General features: G+C 40.1%; 2 protein-coding genes across 7 annotated transcripts in view; both read left to right on the top strand.

Moving 5' to 3' along the window:
* Nucleotides 1–6,880, top strand: part of ARNT (aryl hydrocarbon receptor nuclear translocator) — a 73,830-nt gene extending 66,950 nt beyond the window's left edge. For 3 of the 6 annotated variants that reach the window (XM_034989956.1, XM_034989957.1, XM_034989955.1), the window contains 8 exons: nucleotides 14–124; nucleotides 263–335; nucleotides 504–615; nucleotides 792–894; nucleotides 1,281–1,428; nucleotides 2,243–2,405; nucleotides 3,005–3,171; nucleotides 4,119–6,880. In XM_034989956.1, coding sequence (XP_034845847.1) covers nucleotides 14–124; nucleotides 263–335; nucleotides 504–615; nucleotides 792–894; nucleotides 1,281–1,428; nucleotides 2,243–2,405; nucleotides 3,005–3,171; nucleotides 4,119–4,208 — 967 coding nt within the window. In that variant the 3' untranslated portion in view covers nucleotides 4,209–6,880. The remainder of the gene's footprint in view (nucleotides 1–13; nucleotides 125–262; nucleotides 336–503; nucleotides 616–791; nucleotides 895–1,280; nucleotides 1,429–2,242; nucleotides 2,406–3,004; nucleotides 3,172–4,118) is intronic. The other 3 variants (XM_034989954.1, XR_004676430.1, XR_004676429.1) reach the window with 3 other exon arrangements.
* Nucleotides 6,881–7,030: 150 nt separating this feature from the next.
* On the top strand, nucleotides 7,031–19,218 carry CTSK (cathepsin K). Its single transcript, XM_034989958.1, has 8 exons — nucleotides 7,031–7,578; nucleotides 9,576–9,699; nucleotides 10,169–10,291; nucleotides 10,377–10,532; nucleotides 11,489–11,707; nucleotides 16,089–16,254; nucleotides 16,495–16,600; nucleotides 18,471–19,218. The coding sequence occupies exons 2-8, from the start codon at nucleotides 9,577–9,579 to the stop codon at nucleotides 18,568–18,570; spliced, it is 993 nt and encodes a 330-aa protein (XP_034845849.1). The 5' UTR covers nucleotides 7,031–7,578; nucleotide 9,576; the 3' UTR covers nucleotides 18,571–19,218.
* The last annotated feature ends 5,292 nt before the right edge of the window (nucleotides 19,219–24,510 follow it).

The following is a 24,510-nucleotide window of genomic DNA, read 5'->3' as shown; positions in this document are numbered from 1 at the left end:
TCCATTTTCTCAGAAACTCCAGCCAAGAACCAAGGTCTACACTGTCCAACACAATCCAGAGACCACAGCTAGGTCCCACAGCTAATTTACCCCTGGAGATGGGCTCAGGGCAGTTGGCATCCAGGTGAGAAATGGTTGAAGAATCATAAATGATCAGTGGCCCAGGGCGTGGGCATCTGTAATCCCATTTGTTTGTTTATTTTAAGCCCTTTCCCCACGTTAAAAAAAAATCTTTCTCTCCTCACTGGCCTTTAACATATAGGCAACAGCAACAGCAAACAGAACTGGATGTGGTATCAGCAAGAGATGGACTGGCTGGCTACAATCATTCCCAGGTAAGTGTGTCGTCTTCTTTGAAGAAGACTGATCATTTCCTTAAGAAATGTCCTCCAGTGCCAGTTAGAATGTATGTGTATCTTTATGTGAATGTTAGGGTTATTGAATTGTCATGTTAAATCTTCCATGGTTATTTTTACCATTGTATCCCACACGTTTCTGTTCAGCCTGTGACAACCACAGGGCCAGAACACAGCAAGCCCCTCGAGAAGACAGATGGTTTGTTTGCCCAGGATAGAGATCCAAGATTTTCAGAAATCTACTCCAACATCAATGCGGGTATGTTTCTTCCTCACTCTCCTTTTAAATTCTCATTCAGATCACTTACTGATGTGCCTGCTGCTGCCCAACATCTTTCCACTTAATCATAATACCTCATGAGTAAATAGGAACTTGCTGAACTAATGGACTACAGCCCCTTGACTGGCCCTCCGCCCACTCCTTTTGGTCCACAGATCAGAGTAAAGGCATCTCCTCCAGCACTGTCCCTGCCACCCAACAGCTATTCTCACAGGGCAACACATTCCCTCCTACCCCCCGGCCGGCAGAGAATTTCAGGTGAGCCCCTTATGTATGTGCTGCTTTACGGGGCAACTGAGGCGTTCAGTTGCTGAATCCAAGTTTTATTCTTCCCTAGCTTTCTCTGGTTATTTCAGACAAAGCAGTAGAACTTGTAGGGCTTAAGATGAGGCAAGCTGCTTTTCTTCCTCCTCTTTCTTTGCACCTGTCCTGTTGCTATGTTATAGGTTCCATCTCTGTGTGTCCTGATTGGTGTGTGACTGTCAGTTTTTCTCATCTTTTCCAGATTCTGTTATCAAGTTTTCCTTAACCCCAGGGAAGTCAAGGGGACGTAGTAATAGCACTAGATTGTCCCGTGATTCCTAGATTTTGAAATGGTAAACCCATCCTTTTAATCTTTTACTGCACTATTTGTTCACTCCTAGAAATAGTGGTCTGGCCCCTCCTGTAACCATTGTCCAGCCATCAGCTTCTGCAGGGCAGATGTTGGCCCAGATTTCCCGCCACTCCAATCCCCCCCAGGGAGCAGCCCCAACTTGGACCCCTAGCACCCGCCCAGGCTTCTCTGCCCAGGTAAAGCTTCTCCTTTGTCTGTCCCCTGTGTACTAGCTTTTCTTCGGTTGGTTGGGCTTTTTTCCATATGTAAAATTACTGTCATCTATCTTAGATATCTTCTCCCCAACCCCTACCCCCTACCTTCCAGTTTTTCTCTTTGTTGGCAGTAGCTAGATAATTAAAAACATAGATAATCCCCAGATCTCAGAATCCGTGGTTTTCATATACTTTTATTCAGAATTGCTCACACAGAACATGTTAAACAGGTTTGATTTACAGATTTGTTTTGGAGTCAATTCTGAGTTTCCATTTTGTACTAGAAAGCATAGGAATAAAGGAGAAAATTAACTATAATTTACACACAGTGATGTCTATTTATTAAAAAAAGTGTTTAAAAGTCTTATATATATAATAAATATTATATATATGATAAGCTTAAAGCTAATATTTTTTCATATATTAATATATGCTTATATTGCACAGTAATATCTTCAGTAAAAAAGCCCAAACCAAAAAGCATACTCCAAAATTGTTATATGCAGTATGATCTCAATTGCATAAGAAATCTATAGGAAAATAAAAACTGGAAAAATTCTCACAACTCTCAATGTATAGTTTATTAATCCCATAGTTCTTCACTCTTTGCACTTTGTCATACCTGCCTAAAACTAGTGTCAAAGGAGATTGATATTAATTAGAAGAAAGACAGAGTAAGAAATAAGTGATGAGCTTGGCTCAGAAGAATCCAGTGATTGACAGAGGGTTGACTCATAGGAATGGCATGTGCAATAATGTTAATGTTCCATTTGTTCTCTATCCCTCTCTCTTTCAGCAGGTGGCTACTCAGGCTACAGCCAAGACTCGTTCTTCCCAGTTTGGTGTGGGCAACTTTCAGACTCCGTCCTCCTTCAGCCCCATGTCCCTTCCTGGTGCTTCTACTGCATCACCTGGTGCTGCTGCCTACCCTAATCTCACCAGTCGTGGATCCAACTTTGGTAAGTTTCAGATGAGAAAGGAGGGTAAACAGGAAAATGACACCACTAAAGAGAAAGGATTTGGTAGTTAAAACAGTTTGCTTGTGTCCTGGGTGCAGTGACAGTCCATTTGGAATTTAAAATGTACCCACATGAGGAAGACTTTAGAACATATAAAAAACCAAATAAGGTGGGGCGCCTGGGTGGCTCAGTCGGTTGAGTGTCTGCCTTTGGCTCAGGTCATGGTCCCGGGGTCCTGGGATCAAGCCCTGCGTCGGGCTCCCTGCTCCGCGGGAGGCCTGCTTCTCCCTCTGACCCTCTCCCCATGCTTGTGTTCCCTCTCTCGCTGTGTCTCTCTCTGTCAAATAAATAAAAAATAAAATCTTAAAAAAAAAAAACAACTACATAAGGTATTATATATTAAATAATAAGCAAATTTAATCTACATGATCAAAGAACTGTTTGGAAAGGCTACCCAGAGAAGAATTAATTTGGGGCTAGGTTTTGAAAAAGAAGAGGCATTGATTAACAGAAGAGCAGAAAGTATTTAAGTGCTAGTTTCTCCTCACCAGTGGAATTAGTGGCTTAAGGTTGGTTGTTTGTCCTTGCTGTATTTCTAGCTCCTGAGACTGGACAGACTACAGGACAATTCCAGACACGGACAGCAGAGGGTGTAGGTGTCTGGCCACAGTGGCAGGGCCAGCAGTCTCATCATCGGTCGAGTTCTAATGAGCAGCATGTTCAACAGCCATCAGCACAGCAACCTGGCCAGCCTGAGGTCTTCCAGGTGAGAGGGTGAAAAGACTTCAGAAAATCAGAAACTGGAGGAGAGAGGGTCAGGGAGCAGAGACAGAGAAGGAAGTATGCATATGGACTGAGGTGTTTGGGAGTTTGTGGGAGAAGCCACAGTGGGGACATGTAGGGATAGATGTCGTTAACTGGAACTTATGTGTGATGCACAGCCTTTAACCAGACCATTGTAGTGATGTGAAGCACCATGTGAAGATGTTAAAGGAAGTCATTCTAGCCCATTCAAGGAGAGCCACATCCCCACTGCACAGTAGCTTGGGTATAAACATACTGATTGTAGCTATAAAGGCCCATTTGCCTAAGTCCTGACAGGACTACAAGAGCACATGGAGTAATCTTAGGACAAAAGAAGAGCTCATTTAAAACAGGTTGAAAGAAGGCAAAACAGGTTTTGGTGGAAAACAAATAGAGTAAGAGGTACTGCATATGTGTTCATAGGGGGTTATATGAAATGTGGCGAGCAGATTTTTCTCCTTTTGAAAATATGGAAGACTAGGGGCGCCTGGGTGGCTCAGTTGGTTAAGCGACTGCCTTCGGCTCAGGTCATGATCCTGGAGTCCCGGGATCGAGTCCCGCATAGGGCTCCCTGCTCGGCAGGGAGTCTGCTTCTCCCTCTGACCCTCCTCCCTCTCATTCTCTCTGTCTCAAATAAATAAATAAAATCTTTAAAAAAAAAAAAAAAAAGAAAAGAAAATATGGAAGACTAGAAAAGAAGAAAAATGTGGAACTGTAGGAGGAAGCCAGAGAAGGGACTAGAAACCAAAATTGTTATGTAAAGGAATCCGAGAATTCCTGGGAGTAGGGAAGGCTCAGGGAGCTCAGCCCCACAGAAACTCTGTGGGGCCAGGGGTGATGTTGGGAAGAAGCTCGATAAATGTGAGGGATTAAGGTGTGTGACCAGACTTGCTCTGTTTCTCTTATCAGGAGATGCTGTCCATGCTGGGAGACCAGAGCAACAGCTACAACAACGAAGAATTCCCTGACCTAACTATGTTTCCCTCCTTTTCAGAATAGAACAGTTGGGGTGAGGATAAGGGGTGGGGGAGAAGAATCACTGTTTGTTTTTAAAAAGCAAATCTTTTCTGTAAAGAGAATAAAAGTCCCTCTCCCTTCCCTTCCCTCACCCCTAATGTGTACCCCCTTCCCCTTTGGGCCTTTCCTTGCCCTTCTGCCTCTGAGATAACATTTATAGAAGAAATGAAGCGAATCCTGAAGGCTTTGGGGATCCTTTGAAAACTGAGGCTGGGTGAAGTTAAGAATGCCTTTCCTTATGTCTCCTGACCAGAGATTTGTGCAGAAATGATTGTGCTAGGGTCAAGAGGCAGGTTAGAGAACCTGACATCCACTCTTTGCCTTGGATACTGTGGCTTGTTTTTGGAAAGAAATTCTGAATAAGGTGGGGGAAAGGAGAAATGTCTTCATATTTGAGGACCATGAAACATGGTAGGTATATATAGGGCTTCAGGAAGTGAGTGTAGGCTCTTTCTGCTGCCTGGTGAGTGAGGAAGTGAGAGAGGAAGAGGGAGAAAGAGTGTGTGTGTGCGCGCCCATATATGTGCACACGTGTGTTTCTGTGTTTTTTTCCTCCCTATTAGGGAGTTATGCAAAATTTGTCCCAGATTTTATCTTTGTTTTTCTGTGTATTCTTAAAAGAGTCCTAAGGAGTTAAATCTTCTAGGTATTTTCCACTTAGTATTGCAGCCAAAGAGTATTTAAATAAATGTCTTTGCTGCACTTACATCAATGCCCAGCCAGTATGCAACTGTAAGCAAATATATAAAGTCTTCTGTTGATACGGTTGGTCTCTCATCGAACATATTTAGTGGTAAAGCTGGGTCATTCCTGCTTTTGGTGCTCTCACCTTATATGGAAGATCTGCAAACATTACAGGTGTTTAGGGTGGGAAGATAAACCCCTTTCAAAAACCCCATACTTGGCCATACTTGCTGCATTTTTGTGTCAGAATCACATATGATGTGTGTTCTGTAGAGGTTATTTCTGCATGGAAACTCAACTTCTTGGATTAGCAGTCCCAGTGAAATCTTCACTGCTGGAGTTCAAACCAAATACCAAGCCTTCTTGCAAGGTAGCCTCTTTCATACCATTCTCAATTCAGTCTGGCTAGAAACTGAGACTTAGGTCTTTTCTGGACCTATAGTTCTTCCTTTTACTCTCTCCAATCTTAAGATTGGATTTTGCTTTCTGATGCAAGAGTATAAATCCATGTGATAGATGGGGCCTGGACTCCCATTCTGACAGGGTCACTGAGTTAACTATAGCCATATAAAATGCAGATACCGGTTACTACTCTCACTCTTTACCTTCCTCAGGTAACAGTCATATGTATCAGCCTTTTTTTTTTTTTTTTTTTTGATTGGCTCAGGCCAGTATCTTAAGTGCAAGATTAAATAAGGAGAAGACATATTAAACATAGCCATAGGAGACTGAGGAGCACAGATGGCCTTAGAGAGGCTGAGAGAGCATCTTTACTGGGTTTCTCTCCCTTTTGTCTCCAGTCTGGTGCCAGGTAGTGGAGTTGAAAAGGAGACAGTTTATTTTTTTATTCTATGTGCACACATACCGTATACATATATATTTATATCACAATTTAAGAAACCAAAAAGTTGAGTTTCCAATGGAATCCTTGTTTTTTAATAATTGACTGTTTTTAAATGTGATCAGGACTATAATATTGTACAGTTATTATAGGGCTTTTGGGGAAGGAGAGGGGAGGGCGAAGATGCTCTGGGGGTTTTGTTTCTGCTTTTCCTTCAGGGTTTTATTTTTGATTGTTTTGTTTTTTTTCTTGTTGGCCATTTCTGTACTGCTGGCATCTGTGCTGAGCTTTACAGTGGCAAAAATAATGACATGTAGCAAAGATTTTAAAATATTTTCCTTTTGTAAACTTTCTTGTGTTGTGTGATCTTGATTGCGGCTTTATTATTCCTTTCCAGCTCATAAACAACAAATACCCACAATTAGTTGAATCCATAGCTTGAACTCCAAATATGCAGACATAAAGCACAGTGTGTCTATAATTTCAGGATTCAGAAATCATAGGGCTCTGAACACTCAGCACTCTTTGATTGTCCTCCTGATCCTGACTCATTCTGAGTAAAATCAGCAGGACATCTGACCATGAGATGGGAGTTGGGGATGGGACTTGAGACCAGTATGGCACATCGGACCCCTTCCCCCTAGTATGTCTTGCTCTCCTGCATTAAAAGGAATTAGGGATGGGGAAATTTAAACTATTCAGGTCTGGACTTGGTTTCCCTCTAGGACCATATGGTTCATTAGCAAATCTTAAAACTTACAGGCATAAACCTGTGTTCTTGAGGGTCTATGTATGCAATCCAGCTAGAACTGAATCTGTCCTATGTATTATCTTTTATGTTCCAAGGACTATCTTTTCCTCTTCCCCCATCTCTATTTATGGAAGAAAATGGGAGTTTGGGGATGTGGTTTAGGGACTGAACTAGACTCTTATGATCTGTCACATGCCTGGATGTTGGAATCATTTGGAGAAGCTCACATGACAGGTCTTGGATCAGGGATTTTAATAATTGAAACAGATAATGTTCATCAGGCATCCCACCATCTGAGAATTTTAGCAACAAAGAAGTCACATGTGAGTTTGTCAGTGCTTATGGCATTGATTCAAGTAAAGTCATTAATAACGCGGAGTACTGTTTGGTTTTTTTGTTTGTTTGTTAGAACCAGTTTCATCTGGATTTTCTGGGCCTATCCTTCCTCAGCAAAACCTTATTAGGCTGGGAGAGCTACTGACAACTTTTAGCCAACAAGCTTATAAACTACAAGTGATTTTGGAACCTTTGGCTTCCTACATACTCTTTTCTAGTCTTTTGTATTTATTCCCTCATCCTTGCTGTGAGGGTCAGACACAAATTTGAAAACTAAGGTTTCAAAGTTGGAGAGGTGGGTGATAACAGGAAAAGGACAGGAGAAGATGTAATCCCCAATATAATAAATACTGTATAATAAAGAAGGATGGGGGAGACCAGGACTGTGTCCTATTAACCATCAAAGTGAAGGTAAGCCCCAGCTTGTGTAATGTGTATTGAAGTCTTTTGTCTGCCCTCAAAGACAGTCATGTGAAACTAAATACCTAGCAACTCTCCACCCTGGCGCACACACTCCACACTCATACAGATACACTGCAAATCCGCTGCCTCCTTCCCTCCCCAACCCTGCTTCTCTCAGCATTTCTTTCCCCGCCTCCCTCCCCTATTCAAATTTTCCAGCCCACAGCTGAAACTGACTTCCGCAATCCTGATGGAATAAATCCAGCACCCCTAGTCATCCGCCCACATATCCACACTCCCCAGCGAACGGAGCCCAGAGTACAGATCCCTATCAGAAGGTAACATTTTCTACTTGCTAGATCTTTTAGCTTCTCATTCCTTCCTTTCTCCATCTTAGGGTCATTGGGGATGTAGTGACTTGGGGATAAGGTTGAGATTTGTAGGCTGTGTAGGTGAAAACAGCAATATGCCCATCTTAGGTAATTTCCTGGCCAAATAAAATTTGCCTGGAAATTTTTAGGATTCCTGCTACGATTTATATGTATGTATACATAGTTGTTAGTGAAAGCTAAGGATATGGGGAATCCTTTGCCCATCCCTTAAAGAGTGGCCTCTCCTTGTAGGGTTTTCTGTTTTGGCCAAAGGTACCAAAAGGGTTAACTTACTAGCAGGGAGGAGGACTGGTGCCCAGAGGTGCTTTTATACACTGTCTCAAAGCCCTTAACACTCCAGATATTAAATGTCTTGTTGAATGTTTTGCCAGTCTGTAAAGATTACACAAAAATGGGACTGTAAAATCAAAAATGATGCAAGCTGTATAACTTGCTTCGATTGTAAATTGTTCTTAAAATGAGGAACACGGAATTAAGCCGCTGTAAGAAATGAGTGAAACTAGAGTAAACTGAAAGCTGTGAATTTAATGATCATAGAACACTGCTTTTTTGTCTTACATTCTTCTAACAAACTTTGGTTCTGAAGCTTTTTGGCCTCTGAGGCAATCACAGAGGTTTTTTGTTGTCAGGAAAAGAAAGAAAAACTTTACTGCCCACAGCATCTGGTTGAGATTAGGGGCAGTTTCCTGCCTGAGGAGGGAGCAGGAAGAGAAAGGAGGGACAAATGCAAAAGACTAAGGAGACAGTAAACATCGAGAGAATAGGAAATACTGTCAGCTGTTCCGGATCCTCTCCTGGCAAGATCTGGGAAAGTATCAATTTGGGGCAAGGGAGTAAATAATGCCTTAAAGAAATGATCAGGAAGCAAAACTTAGCTGGAAATCTCTCCTTTGTGTATTCTCCAACCCCCTTCCAACCTCCAACCTTGTCCATCTCCTTCAAGTCTGCAGGGGACATTGGAGGAAACAAGTGCTGAGTCCATTCTGACTGTCCTTTTTCTATCCCATTTCTGGGTGTGTGTGTGTGTGTAAGTGTAAGAGTCCATTCTGACTGTCCTTTTTCTATCCCATTTCTGGTTTTTGTGTGTGTGTGTGTGTGTGTGTAAGTGTAATCTCCCTAGGTCAAAATACTTGGAACCAGATGTATCAGCACTCAGTCCAAACCCAGACCCTTCCTATCATTGTTTATCATATGCAAATAACCCTCAATTCTTTGTATTCTTTCCTTATAAATCCTTGTTTTCCTTTGCATCATGGTCCCAAGGAAGGCATTCTTATCTTTGGGTTCATGATTTCCTCAGAATTATTGTGTGTGCATGCATTTTTCGGGTGAATGGGACTATAATGGGTTACAATATTTTATTAGCTTCTCAAAGGAGTCCATGACTCCCAAAGGTTAAGAACCACCTGTCTGGGAATATAGCTCCAGCTGTTTCATTTGCACATGTACATGAAAACATATGCACAAGGGTGCTTACAGCAATACTACTTGTAAAAAAGAAAAAACATAAATGTACAAAAATAGGTGATGACTTAAATAACAGAATAGGCTATATTCTCTTAGCACTGGGAGAGATCACTTAATTCCTTGCCCTCTCTTCCTAGTTCCCTCCTACCTTAAGAACAAAGAAGCAGAAAGAGGTCATGCCAGGAGAAAGAGGGTACCTGGTTCTTGACAGGAGTAACATATCCTTTCTTTCGATAGTCAATGGAGTCTGGAGCTCTGCTTTCCCAGTCTGGGATATAGAGGGTATCATTACTGTGGGAATGAGAGGGGGGTACTTTGAGTCCAGTCATCTTCTGAACCACCTCTTCACTGGTCTGGGACGAAGAACAAAAAGGCAAGGCATTAGCAGGGAACTAAGGCAAACAGGGCAAATAGGCCAGGAGCTGAGGTTCCCCTTGGCAAACAGAAGAATCTCCCCTAATTATCCCCTTCCCCAGGATGTGGGGGCTCGAGGTTCTTCTGCTGCTGCCCATGGCAAGCTCTGCTCTATATCCTGAGGAGATACTGGACACCCAATGGGAGCTATGGAAGAAGACCTACGGGAAGCAGTATAACAGCAAGGTGCCTGGGGACCTGGAGGGGAGCATGGTTGGGGAGCTGGAACTGGAGACCTCAAGTCTTAATTTCCAGACTCCCTTCTTCAATCTGAATACTTTAACCACTCCAACCAAGGAAACCTGCCCCTGTTCTCTAACTTAACATACAGTTTCATTCCTACTCCTTGACTCACCCTCCCTCAAGTTCTGACCTTTGTCACATTTCTCTTTGGGGAAGTCTTCTCAGATTAATGCTATTCATCCATAAGCAATTTTCTGTACATCTCTCCAGAGCTTTGCATTCTATTTTTTGTATTTGTTTGCATATTTCTTTTTATATGCTCTTAATAATTCCATGGTGAGTTCCCCAACTAGACTGTAAACTCTGTATGATTGTAAGTTTCATCTTCTCTCCTAAAAACCTCCACAGTATTACTTATGTAACTTTATACACAGGACACAGTCTGTGCCTGTACTGACTATGCTCTGTTTAGGTGGATGAAATCTCTCGGCGTTTAATTTGGGAAAAAAACTTGAAGCATATTTCCATCCATAATCTTGAGGCCTCTCTTGGTGTCCATACATATGAACTGGCCATGAACCACTTGGGGGACATGGTGAGTTGAACCTCAGCTCCTGGCCTACTTGCCCTGTTTGCCTTAGTTCCCTGCTAATGCCTTGCCTTTTTGTTCTTCGTCCCAGACCAGTGAAGAGGTGGTTCAGAAGATGACTGGACTCAAAGTACCCCCCTCTCATTCCCACAGTAATGATACCTTCTATATCCCAGACTGGGAAAGCAGAGCTCCAGACTCCATTGACTATCGAAAGAAAGGATATGTTACTCCTGTCAAGAACCAGGTACCCTCCTTTCTCCTGGCATGACCTCTTTCTGCTTCTTTGTTCTTAAGGTAGGAGGGAACTAGGAAGAGAGGGCAAGGAATTAAGTGATCTCTCCCAGTGCTAAGAGAATATAGCCTATTCTTTATTTAAGTCATGGCCTATTTTTGTACATTTATGTTGTTTGTTTTTTTCTTTTTTACAAGTAGTATTGCTGTAAGCACCCTTGTGCATATGTTTTCATATACATGTGCAAATATTTATGCAAAATAAACCCTAAAATTGGAACTGCTAGGTCACAGGGAACCATTTCCAAAAAATTTTTTTTTACGATCTTAACTCTCTCACTAGCAGGAGAATGCCACTTTCCCCTCAAGCTTAACAATGCTGATTATATCAACCAGATCAACAACTGAGTTAACATTCATTCAACAAACATCTTTTTCAGAACCCACCAGGTATAGTGCTAGGCGGTGGAGATTCAAGATGACTAAGACATAACCCGTGTCCTCAAGAAATCCTCAGTCCTAAAAAGCAGAACAGGGAAGAAAGAAAAATGTATAATCTAGCTGAACAAACACTAATAGTAATAGCACTTTTTGAGAGATTGTTGTGTGTCCGAAACTTCTAAATCCTTTACATGAATTAACTTTTTAAATCTCCATAATCCATAATTGAGTAATCATCCACATTTTACAGATAAGGCACAGAGACGTTTAGTAACCTCCCCAAGGTCACAGATCTTGTGGGTTGCAAAGCCAGTGCTCCACTCCACTACAGCCAATGGTAACAATGGTAACAACAGTTATCAATGCAAACAAAAACAATAGAAAAATGTAACAAATATTAAACAAAGGGAAATAGGAAGACTTCATAGAAAAGGGGACATGTGTGCTGGAATTTCATCAGGCAGTTTAGAGGGAAGAAACAAAAAGGTGAACAGCAGTGATTGATAGTTGCTCTGTTATGCCTCTCAGGGTCAGTGTGGTTCCTGTTGGGCTTTTAGCTCTGTGGGTGCCCTGGAGGGCCAACTCAAGAAGAAAACTGGCAAACTCTTAAATCTGAGTCCGCAGAACCTGGTGGACTGTGTTTCTGAGAATGATGGCTGCGGAGGGGGCTACATGACCAATGCCTTCCAGTATGTGCAGAAGAACCGGGGCATTGACTCTGAAGATGCCTACCCATATGTGGGACAGGTGAGACCGCACCACACAGTTACACAGCTCAGAGGAAAGGCTCCCCGTTCCCCCAACATGATATTTTGTACTGGAAACAATTCCAGAAATACTGTTTTCTGTTCCCCTATCCTGCCTTCTTGATAGGATAATTTCCCAGAGAAGGCCAAGAAGATTGCCACAGCCCAGATTTGGGGGGCTTAGGCCACCATAACTCTGTCTCTTTGCCCTGGAGAAAACAGAGCACAGGTGACCCCACAGACATCTGAGTATGCCTCCGCAACCTCCTGCTCAGCTCCTCCACTCCTGTCACAGATCCCAAACCTGCCACACTAATTTACTGAATCATGTGCCTTTATTTTGCATGATCTCAGCATGGGTTTTGGGAATGTTTATGTAAATTATGTAAGTTAACATGCTGACATGTACAAAATGAGAGAAAACATAAGTTGCTTCATACTTGTTTTTAACTTTAGAGATTAATTCACTTCAGTTAGTAATAGGAAGGAGACCTTTCTTATCTAAAAGGAAGATTTAAGGGCTTTTATATACATGGGGTTGATAGATAATAGGGTTGCACAGGGCTTTTGCAATAGAAGCTTTTGAAGCAGAGATAGCAAGTTTGAATAATAAGAATGATGGCTACAGGGCACCTGGGTGGCTTTTGGCTAAGCATCTGACTTCTGCTCAGGTCATGATCTTGGTTGGGGTCCTGGGGTCAAGCCCTGCGTCAGGCTCTGCGCTCATGGGGGAGTCTGCTTGTCCCTCTGCCCCCCCCCCCACTTGTTCTCTCTCTTTCTCTCTCACTCACTCTCCCTCTCTCAAGTAAATAGATAAAAGCTTAAAAAAAGATGGATGGCTACTATGTACTCAGCCATGTGCTTAGTTCATTTTCCCATTTAATTTTCATAACAGACATGTAAGGTAAACTTATCCTCACTTTATAGGTGAGGAAATTGACACTGAAGGAGATAAATAGCATGCTCAGATTCATACCACTAGTCATGTAGCAGCACCAAGATTTATCTACTGTATCAGTTCATCTGCTGCAAACATTTCCAACATGTCTTCTGTGTAAATGTGCAAGATTTTCTTTAGTAGAATATAATACCTTGGAACAGAATTGTCTGAGTCTTAGGGTACATGCATCTTCAACTTTATTAGATAATGACAAATTGTTTACCAAATTGTTTGGAAACATTTATGTTCCCACGTAAATTGTATAAGAATTCCCATTGATTCCCATCTTCATTAGTATGTTTAATGTTTTTCTGGCCATCTGCATTTCTTCTTCAGTGAATTGACTGTTTATATCTTTTGTACATTTTTAATTAGGTTGTTTTTCTCTTTCTCACTGATTTTTAGGAATTTTAAAAAGATATCTGATATGAATACTGTGTGTGTTTTAGGTGAACATTTGTCTTTTTTTTTGAACATTTGTCTTTTTATATCTTTCAAATCAGTAAAGTTCTTAATTTCAGACTAGTAAAATTATTTTCCTTTGTAATTTGTGTCTTTAAAAAAATCCAGTAGCAATGAGTTTTATTCATTCATGTTTAATTATCTCAAATTATGTCTGTTGCAGTAAATGCTCATTAATGTAAATGACTGAACAAATCCATTTCACTGGATACTCAACAACCTATATAGTAAAGTCACTTCAACATATTTTCATGGACATTGGCCACACCAAAACAGACATTAATTTGTAAATTTCATCCCATTATTATTCCATGTTGTGGTTTTTTAGCTATCAGGTATACAAGGCAGAGAAATTAGAGTTTGTACCTAAAAAAGAAAATTCTTTAATCCGTATACAATTTTCAGAACTCCTGGGTCCTAAGTCCATATTTGAATTCTGGAGCTGCTACTTACAATAAGGTGCTAACTTTAGGGCACCATACTAAAGCTGCCCTAACAGATTAGCTTTTAAATTCTGACTACATCAGGCCAGTCAGTAAGATAACCTGACTGTGGCAAAATATTCTTTTTTATTTTTTAATTTTATTTTTTTAAAGATTTATTTGTTTCTTAGAGAGAGAGAGCACACACACACAAGCACAGAGGGAGAGGGAGAAGCAGATTCCCCACTGAGCAGAGAGTCTGATGTAGGGCTCCATCCCAGGACCTTGAGATCATGACCTGAGGGGAAGACAGACACTTAACCAACTGAGCCACCCAGGCACCCCAAAATATTCTTTTTTAAATTGTTATTCTTTTGATGACTTTTTGTTGTCACTTGATATGAAAAATGTAAATTCTGGGGCACCTGGGTGGCACAGTTGGTTGAGTGTCAGACTCTTGGTTTTGGGTCAGGTCATGATCTCAGGATTGCGAGATTGAGCCCTGCAAAGGGCTCCATGCTTAGTGTGGAGTCTGTTTGAGACTTTGTCTCCCTCTCCCTCTGCCCGTTCCACTCATGCTCTCTCACTCTCTCTCTCAAATAAATAAATCATAAAAAAATTAAATCCCAACAGTATATACAAAAAAACCCCCACCCCAAACCAGGTATACGTTTATAATTTTTTCCATATTAATTAATCCAGGCAGCCAATTTAAAGGATTGTGTAACTATGTTAAAGAAAAAGAAATTAAATACCAGAAATAATAGTTGATTACTCATCCATTGACAGCTTATATCAATTACATGGTACTATATTAATCAGTTTGTTGAGAGACACTTTAATAGCTCAGACACTTTGAATAAATGAAATTTACATAATATCTGAAACCTTAATTTGGAATAGGAAGAGCATCTGACTTCTAATTTCTGTTCTCCTGCCCCCTCAAATGATCTCTTCAACATTTGAGAGCAATGTGGAATGATTTTGGTCTCATAATCAATTAAAATGAAGAATGAGCCATATAAGACACATATTCCATTTTTATTTTATTTATTTATTATTTTTTTAAAGATTTTTATCTTTAAGTAATCTCCACACCCAACGTGGGGCTCGAACTCACAACCCCAAGATCAAGAGTCACATGTTCTACCGATTGAGCCAGGCAGGCACACCCATATTCTATTTTTTTTAATATTATGAATCTTGAGCTTATATCTACTTTACAGTTTTTAAAAGAAGTTATTATCTAAAACTAAAAGAACTTCTCATATTAACACATGAATGAATGGAGGGATGTAAAGAAAAATAAAACTTGAAAAGAGATCTGATAGAGCAGCAGTCAGGTAATATAGTAATTTAAGTTCATTCCAGCCATAATGCAGCTTATTCTGACTTCCAAGTATCATCACATGACATTCTTCCAAATCCATTCCCGAGATATTTTTATTTACTTATAGATTTGCACAATTTTTGGCACTAGGAGGCATCAAGGTTTGGATTATATGGCAGAAAACAAAGGAATCCTGAGAAATTAAGACAGGAGACTACTGTAATCTTAGAATATCATGTCAAATGCTGCCATTATTGTTAATAGTTAGATAACGTGTTCTTATAGATTCAACTTTAGGGTTTTGAAGGGGTAGACTGAAGGAAAATGAATTGCCAAAAAGAATACACCACCTTGGGGGCGCCTGGGTGGCTCAGTCTGTTGAGCGGCTGCCTTCGGCTCGGGTCATGATCCCAGAGTCCTGGGATCGAGCCCCACATCGGGCTCCCTGCTCAGTGGAGAGCCTGCTTCTCCCTCTCCCCCTGCCTGCCTCTCTGCCTACTTGTGCTTTCTCTCTCTCTCTCTGTCAAATAAATAAATTTAAAAAAAAATCTAAAAAAAAAGAATACACCACCTTGACATGGTTTGCCATAAGACTTCGTAACTGTGGCTTGCCAGTGAAACATATTATTGTTAACTGGACCTCCAGAACATAATGTTGGAAATCCACAGACTAAATTGCTAAGTTCCTTTTTAATTTGCTTTAATGTCATGTTATGTGCTTTCAAGAGCACAAGCCAAAACTCTTTGCCTCATACTAGTTCCCCTGGTATATATATATATGGGGCCCAGGTCTTCCCTCTAGCTGGGCCTTGGCTTTGGCCTCCTCCCCACAGAGCAGCTGGTGACTCCCTGCCCTCTGAGGCTTACACGTACTACATGGCCAGAAGATGATCTGTGCTTTTAAAAGCACCTTGTTCCAGAAATCTGTCTCTACCCTGAGGGAATAAAAATGTTCTCTCTCTTAAGTTTGACAATGTTTTCTTTCACAATTATGATTTAAAACCACCGAGAGCTGATTTTTGTGTATGTGCAAGGTATCCACTTTTTCATGTTCTTTTTTTATAGTTGTCTAAAATGGTGAGGGGAGAACAGACCCTCTCTAAAGACTCTAGGTCTGCTGCCCCTGTCAGTTCGCTGACATCACTCAGAGCATTGGTGGAGTTTCTCACCCACCAGTTCCTGGCCTGCTGCTTTGTCCTAGTCCTGTTTTAACCTCCTTTTTTTCCAGGATGAAAGTTGTATGTACAACCCAACAGGCAAGGCTGCTAAGTGCAGAGGGTACAGAGAGATCCCTGTGGGGAATGAGAAGGCCCTGAAGAGGGCAGTGGCCCGAGTGGGACCCGTCTCTGTGGCCATCGATGCAAGCCTGACCTCCTTTCAGTTTTACAGCAAAGGTAAGGATCTGTTCCTAGAGAGCACAATCAACCATCTCTTATGTGGGCTTGGCACCTTCTCGAAGGCCACTGAGCATTTGCAGTACTTAGTTTCCGCATTTAGACTGAGTCTGACCGAGGGAAACGGAACAGCTGCTACAGTGCAGCCATCTCTCTGTCACCAATCCTCTTGACAGGGCAGGATTCTATAGGGTGGCCCTTGGACTGCAGAAAGCTTCACCTTGATAGTTTGTTTCCTAGGTGTGTACTATGATGAAAACTGTAATAGTGATAATCTGAACCATGCGGTGTTGGCAGTGGGCTATGGCATCCAGAAAGGAAACAAGCACTGGATCATTAAAAACAGGTAATGATGGGGATACTAAGTTTGTCACGCAGTCACCCTGTTAACACTCAACCTCAACTCCAATTTCCCAATATTTCTTTCTCTCACTTCAGGAGAAGGTTGTCTCAGACTTTTTAGTTCTGCCTTCCCAATTAGAGGCTATTAATTCTAACATTTAATGGCCAGACAGTAGTACTCAGAGTCTGTGTCGGGCGGCTGCTCCACATGCAAGGTGCTTAGTTGTACAGAAAGGAACAGAATGTTTGCCTTCAGTGATCTCAGAGCCCCCTAAGAAAGACAGACCTAACTAACCAGAACATACAATAGCACCAAGAAACCAGCAGAAGGTTTAGAATTATGTAGTTTTTTCTTTCTTTTTTTCTATAAGGCGATCAGTTTCTTAGGAAGCTTTCCATCTTCAGTCTGTTTGAAAGCAGTAAGGAACCAATGTAAAGGTTTATTATCCTCTTGTGCAACTTTTTGCCTGTCCGGATATACTTAGGATAACATATATAAAAACTGGCCAAAGATTTTGAAGTCTGTGAAGAGAAACACTTTTTGGAAAGTAGATACGACAACAACAACAAAAATTAGTGTTTCCTTCCCTATTGTTGGGAATAAATAAAACTACACAGTACTTCGGTTCCCCATTTCTCTTTAGCCCCTTGTGACTTTGGGGGGCAGACTTAATGAGAATTATACTTTTCCTTTCCTCATTGGCCAATACCAGCCTGGCAACAACACTAACTAAACTTTCTGTCCTTAGTGCCTCCAGGGAACGGGAGTCCTAAACACTGGGGAGTTCACAGGCCAAAACAGTGCTATAAGCAAGTGGGGCTGCTGCCTAGAGGACTGGCAGGGTAGACTGTGTAGATCACCATCCCAACTAAGGCTGAACCCAAGCACCTTTCTAAGAAGGAGCACCTTCTTAGAAAGGTGCTCCTTCTCTCACAGCTTCTGTCCTGTCTTCCCCCTTTCTTGACTCCCAGCCCCAAGTACTTACTCTGTCCTTTCCTGGTCAGGTGCCAAGGGTGGAGCCTGCATCCAAGATTGCTGGGAGGAATAAGGGACACACTTAAGCAGGATCAGGATCACCGGAGACTCCTAGAGAAGGGAATAGGAGTAGGGTGCAGGTCTTAAATAAAATGTATTGGGTAACTGGAGAATTTGCTGGTTGGGGGAAAGACTGAAAACAGTTTAGGAAGATATATAGACCAGTCTCTTCTCCCATGCCCCCTTGTCTTCCATTCTCTCCACTTCTTTCCTTAGCAATCTAATTCATTCTCATAGTTTCATTCATCTCTCCTTTTGGGGTTTACCCTCTAAGACCAAGATCACCTGCTTCAGCCTCTGTTATTTCTTTCTTATGCTCTAGACTCATGTTTTCAAGATTACACTTCCTTAAACAGGAATTGGACCATATTACACTCCCAATTTGAAACTTTCAGTGTCTCCTCCACTAGGATGGGCCACAGAGTCGAATTCTTCAGGCTGGCAGTAAAGATAATTCAACCGGGTCTCAATCTACCTTTTCAGACGTATCTCCTACTATGTGCCTGTGAGGCACCTTATTTTTCAGCCACATGATCTTAACACATGTCCCATGCTTTCCTGCCTCTAGTATTCATTTAATATTCCTCTGCTGGCATCCCATTTCTTTGGGCTTACTTCAAATGCTACCTCTTGAATTAAGCCTTTTTTGATCCGTTGATCACAAGCAGTCTCTCCTACCTTTGAAGCCCATAGGGCATTATGCCTCCTCTTCATTCCTTTAAACTCTTCAAAGGTAAAAACTGTTTTATACCATCAGTACCTAGCACAATGGTCAGTAAGTGTTTTAATGAATAAACAAACTGAGGGTACTAAGTATTTTCCTTCATTGGTCCTACAGCTGGGGAGAAAACTGGGGAAACAAAGGCTATATCCTCATGGCTCGGAATAAGAACAACGCTTGTGGCATTGCCAACCTGGCCAGCTTCCCCAAGATGTGACTTCAGCCAGCCAACCTCATCCTGCTTTTCCATTCCTTCCACGATGGTGCGACATACTAATGTACTTTGCAAGGGAGTCGGTGTGCTTTTCTTGAAGCAGATGTAGCAATGCAGAGATTGTCCATTCAGTTTCCCCATTTGTGCTTCAAGTGACACCCCTACTCCTTTCCTTCTCTCCACCCAAGGCCTTTATTTTTCACTGTGGCCGCAGTAGGAATTTCCCTAACAGGTGTGCATTCTTAGGCTAGGAGGTGTGACACAGCCTGCGGACTGTTGTCCTGCGGACTGTTGTCCTGCGGGCTGATGCTGTGCAAAATCAGAGGCTAGAGATCTTCAGGTAGATTCTCATTCACAGTGACTAGTTAGCTTTAACCACCTAGAGGAATAAGGTGACCTGACCTCTCAGTCTCCAAGTTCACTTCTTCTATATCCTGAAGATAGAAATTTCTATGTTTTCCATCCCAGTTCATAAATCTGTTCATAGATCTTTGGTACAAGTTTATTTGATACAAGAAATGTGTTTTCTTTTTCCTTCTTTGCGTTTTTAAAGTAAACCAAGTATTTATCTCTTGTCTCTAATTTAATAAATACCTATTTAGTAAACATTCATTTTGTGTCAGATACTTTGCTAGGTGCTGGAGACAGAAATATGGGGAAAAAACCATATATCTGAGGCGCCTGCCTGGCTCAGTTGGAGGAGTGTGCAACTCTTGATCTTGGGGTTGTAAGTTTGAGCCCCATGTTGGGTGTAGAGATTATTTAAATAAATAAAACTTTAAAACAAAACAAAAACAAAAAATATGTATTCCTTATATTTGATGTGCTCCCAGTTTGCTTGGAGAGTCTCTCACATAAACAGTTCATCCTAATTCATTTATTTTGTTCATTTCTTCAACATTTATGAAGTGCTAACTATGTACTAAGAACTTTCTAAATTTCAGGGATTCCATGGATATAAGGAGACTTCAATATTTAATTCTATCTGTAGGGGAACCAGATTAAGTGACACATAAACCTGGTCTTGAAAAATATCTTAAGGCCCTTTCTGAGGTTCTACAATCTAAACATTTGCTGTCATCAAAAGAGGACACTAAAACTCTTTATAATGGTTTCTAAGCAGTATTAACTCTAAAAGAAAGTGGCTGACTAAAAATAATAAATCAGCACAACCAGTTTTGCCATTTTTCACAAAATGTTTATTGAGCACCTATTATCACCACTAGAAAGAGTTCACATTTATTCAATATTTATCAGGTATCAGGCACTATTTTATTTCATTCTACACAAAAATTATTTATTTTTGTGTGTAAATATTTATTACCCTGTGGTAAGCAGTGTATTTAAGGGTAGGAGGATGAAACAAATTAGTAAGACATGGCTCTGACCTCAAGAATGTTATAGACTAGTGACAGACATATAAACAACACCACCCATAATGAAATAAATACTTTTATGCAAGCTCAGGAATGAATCATTAATTCTTAATAGGATTTTAGATGAGGCTTCAATGAGAACAGAGCTTTGAAAAATCTGAATGGGCAGAAAAATGGGTGTGGGGATGGGGTAGGGGAAGGGAGGGAGGGAATATCAGGCAGAAAATTTTGGGTGAACAGAGGCGCCTAGAGAGCTGCAGGAATGGTGAGGGCTGGTGTGACCCAAGAGTAGGGTGCAAAGGCATCTATAGTAGAACTGAGGTGAGCAAAGTGGATTGGAGTTAAATCCTGGAAGGCCTTGAATGCCTTCTATGTCTCAAGAACTTCATACTTTATTCTATAGGTACACAGGCATTTAGTGGACATCAAATATTTTTTAGCAGGAGACAGACATGATCAGATCTATATTTTAGCAACATCCCACTGTCAGGCAGTGTTGTAAAGAACAAATAACAGATGGAGAGCAAAATGGAGATGCAAGAAATTGGAGAAAAGTCAACATTTAGGAGACACAGCACATATTCTATTTCTTCTCAAAGAAAGAATACTGCACAGAAGAATGACTCCTGAACTTTTTTGAAGGTTAAGTATGAGTTTGGCAGATGGGAAGGTGGGAAAAGGCCTTCCATGCCCAAAGGATAGCATATTCAAATATATTGGCATGAAAGAGAACTTTCAGCAATCTGCAAGTAGTTTTTGTTGAGCTTTGGAAGTGCCAAAGATGAGCTTGAGAGATGTCTGACTCCCCACTGGGCAAATCCAAACTGTTCTGTCATTTTGATCTGGGATTTTTTCCTTCTGCCTAAAGAACATTCTTTAGAATTTCCTTTTGTATGGATATGTGAACAATAAATTTACTCTGTTCCTGTATGTATGTGAATTTATACCTAGATTTTCTATCCTGGTACATTAATATGTATACTTGATCAGTATCATACATTTATACTGTTTTCATATCTAATGGATTAGTCTTCCTCTTATTACCCTCCTTTTCTAGAATTCTTCCTGAATATTCTTGCTTTTTATTTTTTCCATGTGCTCTTTAGAATCAGCTTGTCAATTTATCAAAAATCCTGCTAGTATTTTTATTTAGATCATGTTAAATTTGTATCTTAATTAGGGAAAATTGACCTCTTTATACTACTGACTCGTACTATCTAAGAATAAGAAATACCTTTATATTTTTTCAAGTATTCTTTTGTGCCCTTAAAGATATTGCCCATTTCTTGCTAACCTTTTTGCAACCCAGGATGTTTATCTTTTATTATTATTTTTCGCAGGTTTTTTTTTAATCTTTGCAGTTTAAATGGGGTCTTTTCCAACATAATTTCTAATTAGATGTATATTTGAAAGTTCTTGATTTCTTTTTTTTTTTTAAGATTTTATTTATTTGAGAGAGAGAGAATGAGAAAGAGAGAGCACATGAAAGGGGGGAGGGTCAGAGGACAAAGCAGACTCCCTGCCAAGCAGGGAGCCCGATGCGGGACTCGATCCAAGGACTCCAGGATTATGACCTGAGCTGAAGGCAGCCACTCAACCAACTGAGCCACCCAGGCACCCAAAGCTGTTGATTTCTGTTATGTTAGTTTTTATACTCAGATACCTTACCTTGAATTCTTTTTTTGTTTATACATTTTTCAGTTGATTCTTTTGGATTTTTTTTAATACACAAGTGTATCACCCACAGAGGTAAATTTTACCCTCTTCTTCCTGATTTTTATCTCTAATTTCTTCCTTTCTGTTTGCATTAGATAAAACTTCCAAAATGATGCTAGAGTTGATAGATCCTGACCTAGAAATGTTATTATTTTTATAGATGCATGGAATTCCAATTAATTTAACTGAATCCCAATAAGTCAAAATTTGTATTTCCAGTGTTCTCAGTTACAAAAAAGACTGCAATTAATGATTGATATTTTAACATAAGTTTTAAAGTGATCATACATTTAAATCTGTCATATAATTTTTTATTTCTTTAATAATAACAATATTAGCTAAATTTATTGAGCTTTACTGTGCAGCTTATACCATGTTAAATGCCTTACACATAGTACTCTTGTTATTGGTATTTTACAGATGTCAAATAGCTTGCCCAAGATAAGCTAGCTAGTAAATGGCTGAGCCAGGACTCATACACAGGTCTTTTGTTTTTCTGTCTCCTTTTATACATTTTATCATTATTTTTAACTTTATGTTATGGAACATTTTAAACATATACAAAAGGAGAGAGAGTAGCAGAGTGAAGCCTCATGTACCCATTATCCATCTTGAACAATTATCAACATTTTCCAATCTTATGTCATCCATTCCTCTTCCATTTTTTTTAAATTTAGTATTTTAAAGCAAACCCCAGATATCATTTCACTCATAGTCATTATACATCTCGGAGGATTTTTTTTTATATAATCACCATGCTATTAGCATGCCAAACAAAATTAACAATTGTTTCTTACTGTCATTTACTATTCAGTCCATTTTTAAATTTTTCCAGTTGTTTAAAGGTGTCTTTTTACTGTTAGTTTATTCAAATCACTATCCAGTTTTACACATTGCACTTAGTTGTTATTAAGTGTACTGTATTCTTTGACAATCACATCCCTACTTGCACTCCCCCAACACACATACTTTTTTTTTTCTTCCTATAATTGATTTCATGGAGAAGCCAGATCATTTGCCCAGTAGAATGTCTCATACTCTAGATTTGGCTGATAGCTTGTTCTTTCTGAATCTAAGGTCCTAGTGTGTTTAACCACTGCAGTATGCCCTGTTTCTCACTATCCTTCGACGAGGAATGAAAACTTACAAGTGACAGCCCATTTAACTTTTAGTGGCACAGATATTCTAGAAATCCTGGAAGTTTTATTCTTTTTACAGTACATACCCTTTTGGCTGAAAGTTCAGGTTCTTCAGCTCTTGGAAAACCTTTATGAATCATTGACAGGCTTCATAATATTTATAAGCTGAGTTTGTCCAAGGACTTCAGGAACCAGTTCTTTACTTCTGGGTGAAACCTAAGCTTAAAGGCTTGGTTTCCTGAGACTCTTTCTATATATAGATTTGCAGGGTAAAGATGCTATGCTTTTGCAGATGACAAGATTGTATATATAGAAAATTCTAAGGAATTAACTAAAAAACTATTAGAACTAATAAATGAGCTCAGCAAAATTGCAGGGTACAAGATCAGTAAATTAATTTTATTTCTATACAGTAGCAATGAACAAACTGAAAATGAAATCAAGAAAAAATGCCATTGGGGCGCCTGGGTGGCCCAGTCGGTTAAGCGTCTGCCTTAGGCTTGGGTCATGATCCCGGGGTCCTGGGATGGAGCCCAGCATCAGGCTCTCTGCTCAGTGGGGAGCCTACTTCTCCCTCCGCCTGCCGCTCCCCCTGCTTGTGCACACTCTCTCTCTCTGTCAAATAAATAAATAAAATCTTAAAAAGAAAAGGAAAATGCCATTTACAATAGCATAAAAAGTAAAATACTTAGGAACAAATCTAACTAAAGTGCAAAACTTACACTCTGAAAACTACAAAACACTGGTGAAAGAATTTCAGAAGACCTAAATAAATGGAAAGACATCCCATGTTCATGGGTTGGAAGATAATATCATTAAGACAGCAGTATTCCCCAAATTGATCTATAGATTCAAAAGAATCCCTATCAAAATCCCAGCTGGCTTCTCTGTAGAAATTAACAAGCTGACACTAAAATCATACAGACATCCAAGGGACCAAGAATAGCTAAACCAATCTTGAAAAAGAATAAAGTTGGAGGACTCACACTTCCAAATTTCAAAATTTACTACAAACCAACAGTAATCAAGACAGTGTATTACTGTCAAGAAGCTACAGATCAATGGAATAGAATTAAGAATATAGAAATAAACTCTTTTATTTATGTTCAATTGTGTTTCAATAAGGGTGCCAAGACAATTCAAGGGTGAAAGAATAGTCTTTTCAACAATGGTGCTGGGACAAGTGAATAACCACGTGTAAAAGAAAAAGTTGGAATGCTACCTCACACCATACACAAAATTAATTCAAAATGGTTTAAAAATCTAAGAGCTAAAACTATAAAACTCTTAGAAAAAAATACAGGGCTAAATCTTGGCTCTTGAGACATGACACCACAAGTACAAGCAACAAAAGAAAAAAAACAGATAAATAGATTTCATCAGCATTAAAAAGTGTGCATCAAACTGTCACTCAAAATAGTGAAAGATAACCCACAGAATGGGAGAAATTTTTGCAAATCAGATTTCTAATAATATCCAGAATATATAAAGAATTCCTAGAACTCAACAACAGCAAAACAGCCCAATGTAAAACTGGGCAAAGGACTTAAATAGACATTTCTCAAAAGATACAGAGATGGTCAATAAACACGTGAAAATGTGCTCATCATTAGGGAAGTGCAAATCAAAACCACGAGATGCCATTTCACATGGGGCTATTATGAAACAGAATGGCTATTACGACAGAAAATATTAAGTATGGCAAGCATGTG

Source organism: Mirounga leonina, unplaced genomic scaffold, assembly GCF_011800145.1.
Source record: "Mirounga leonina isolate KUSES-001 unplaced genomic scaffold, KU_Mleo_1.0 Mir_493, whole genome shotgun sequence".
Classification (NCBI taxonomy): Eukaryota; Metazoa; Chordata; class Mammalia; order Carnivora; family Phocidae; genus Mirounga; species Mirounga leonina.
Note: the sequence above shows the minus strand (reverse complement) of the source record. Positions and strands in the feature narration are given on the sequence as shown.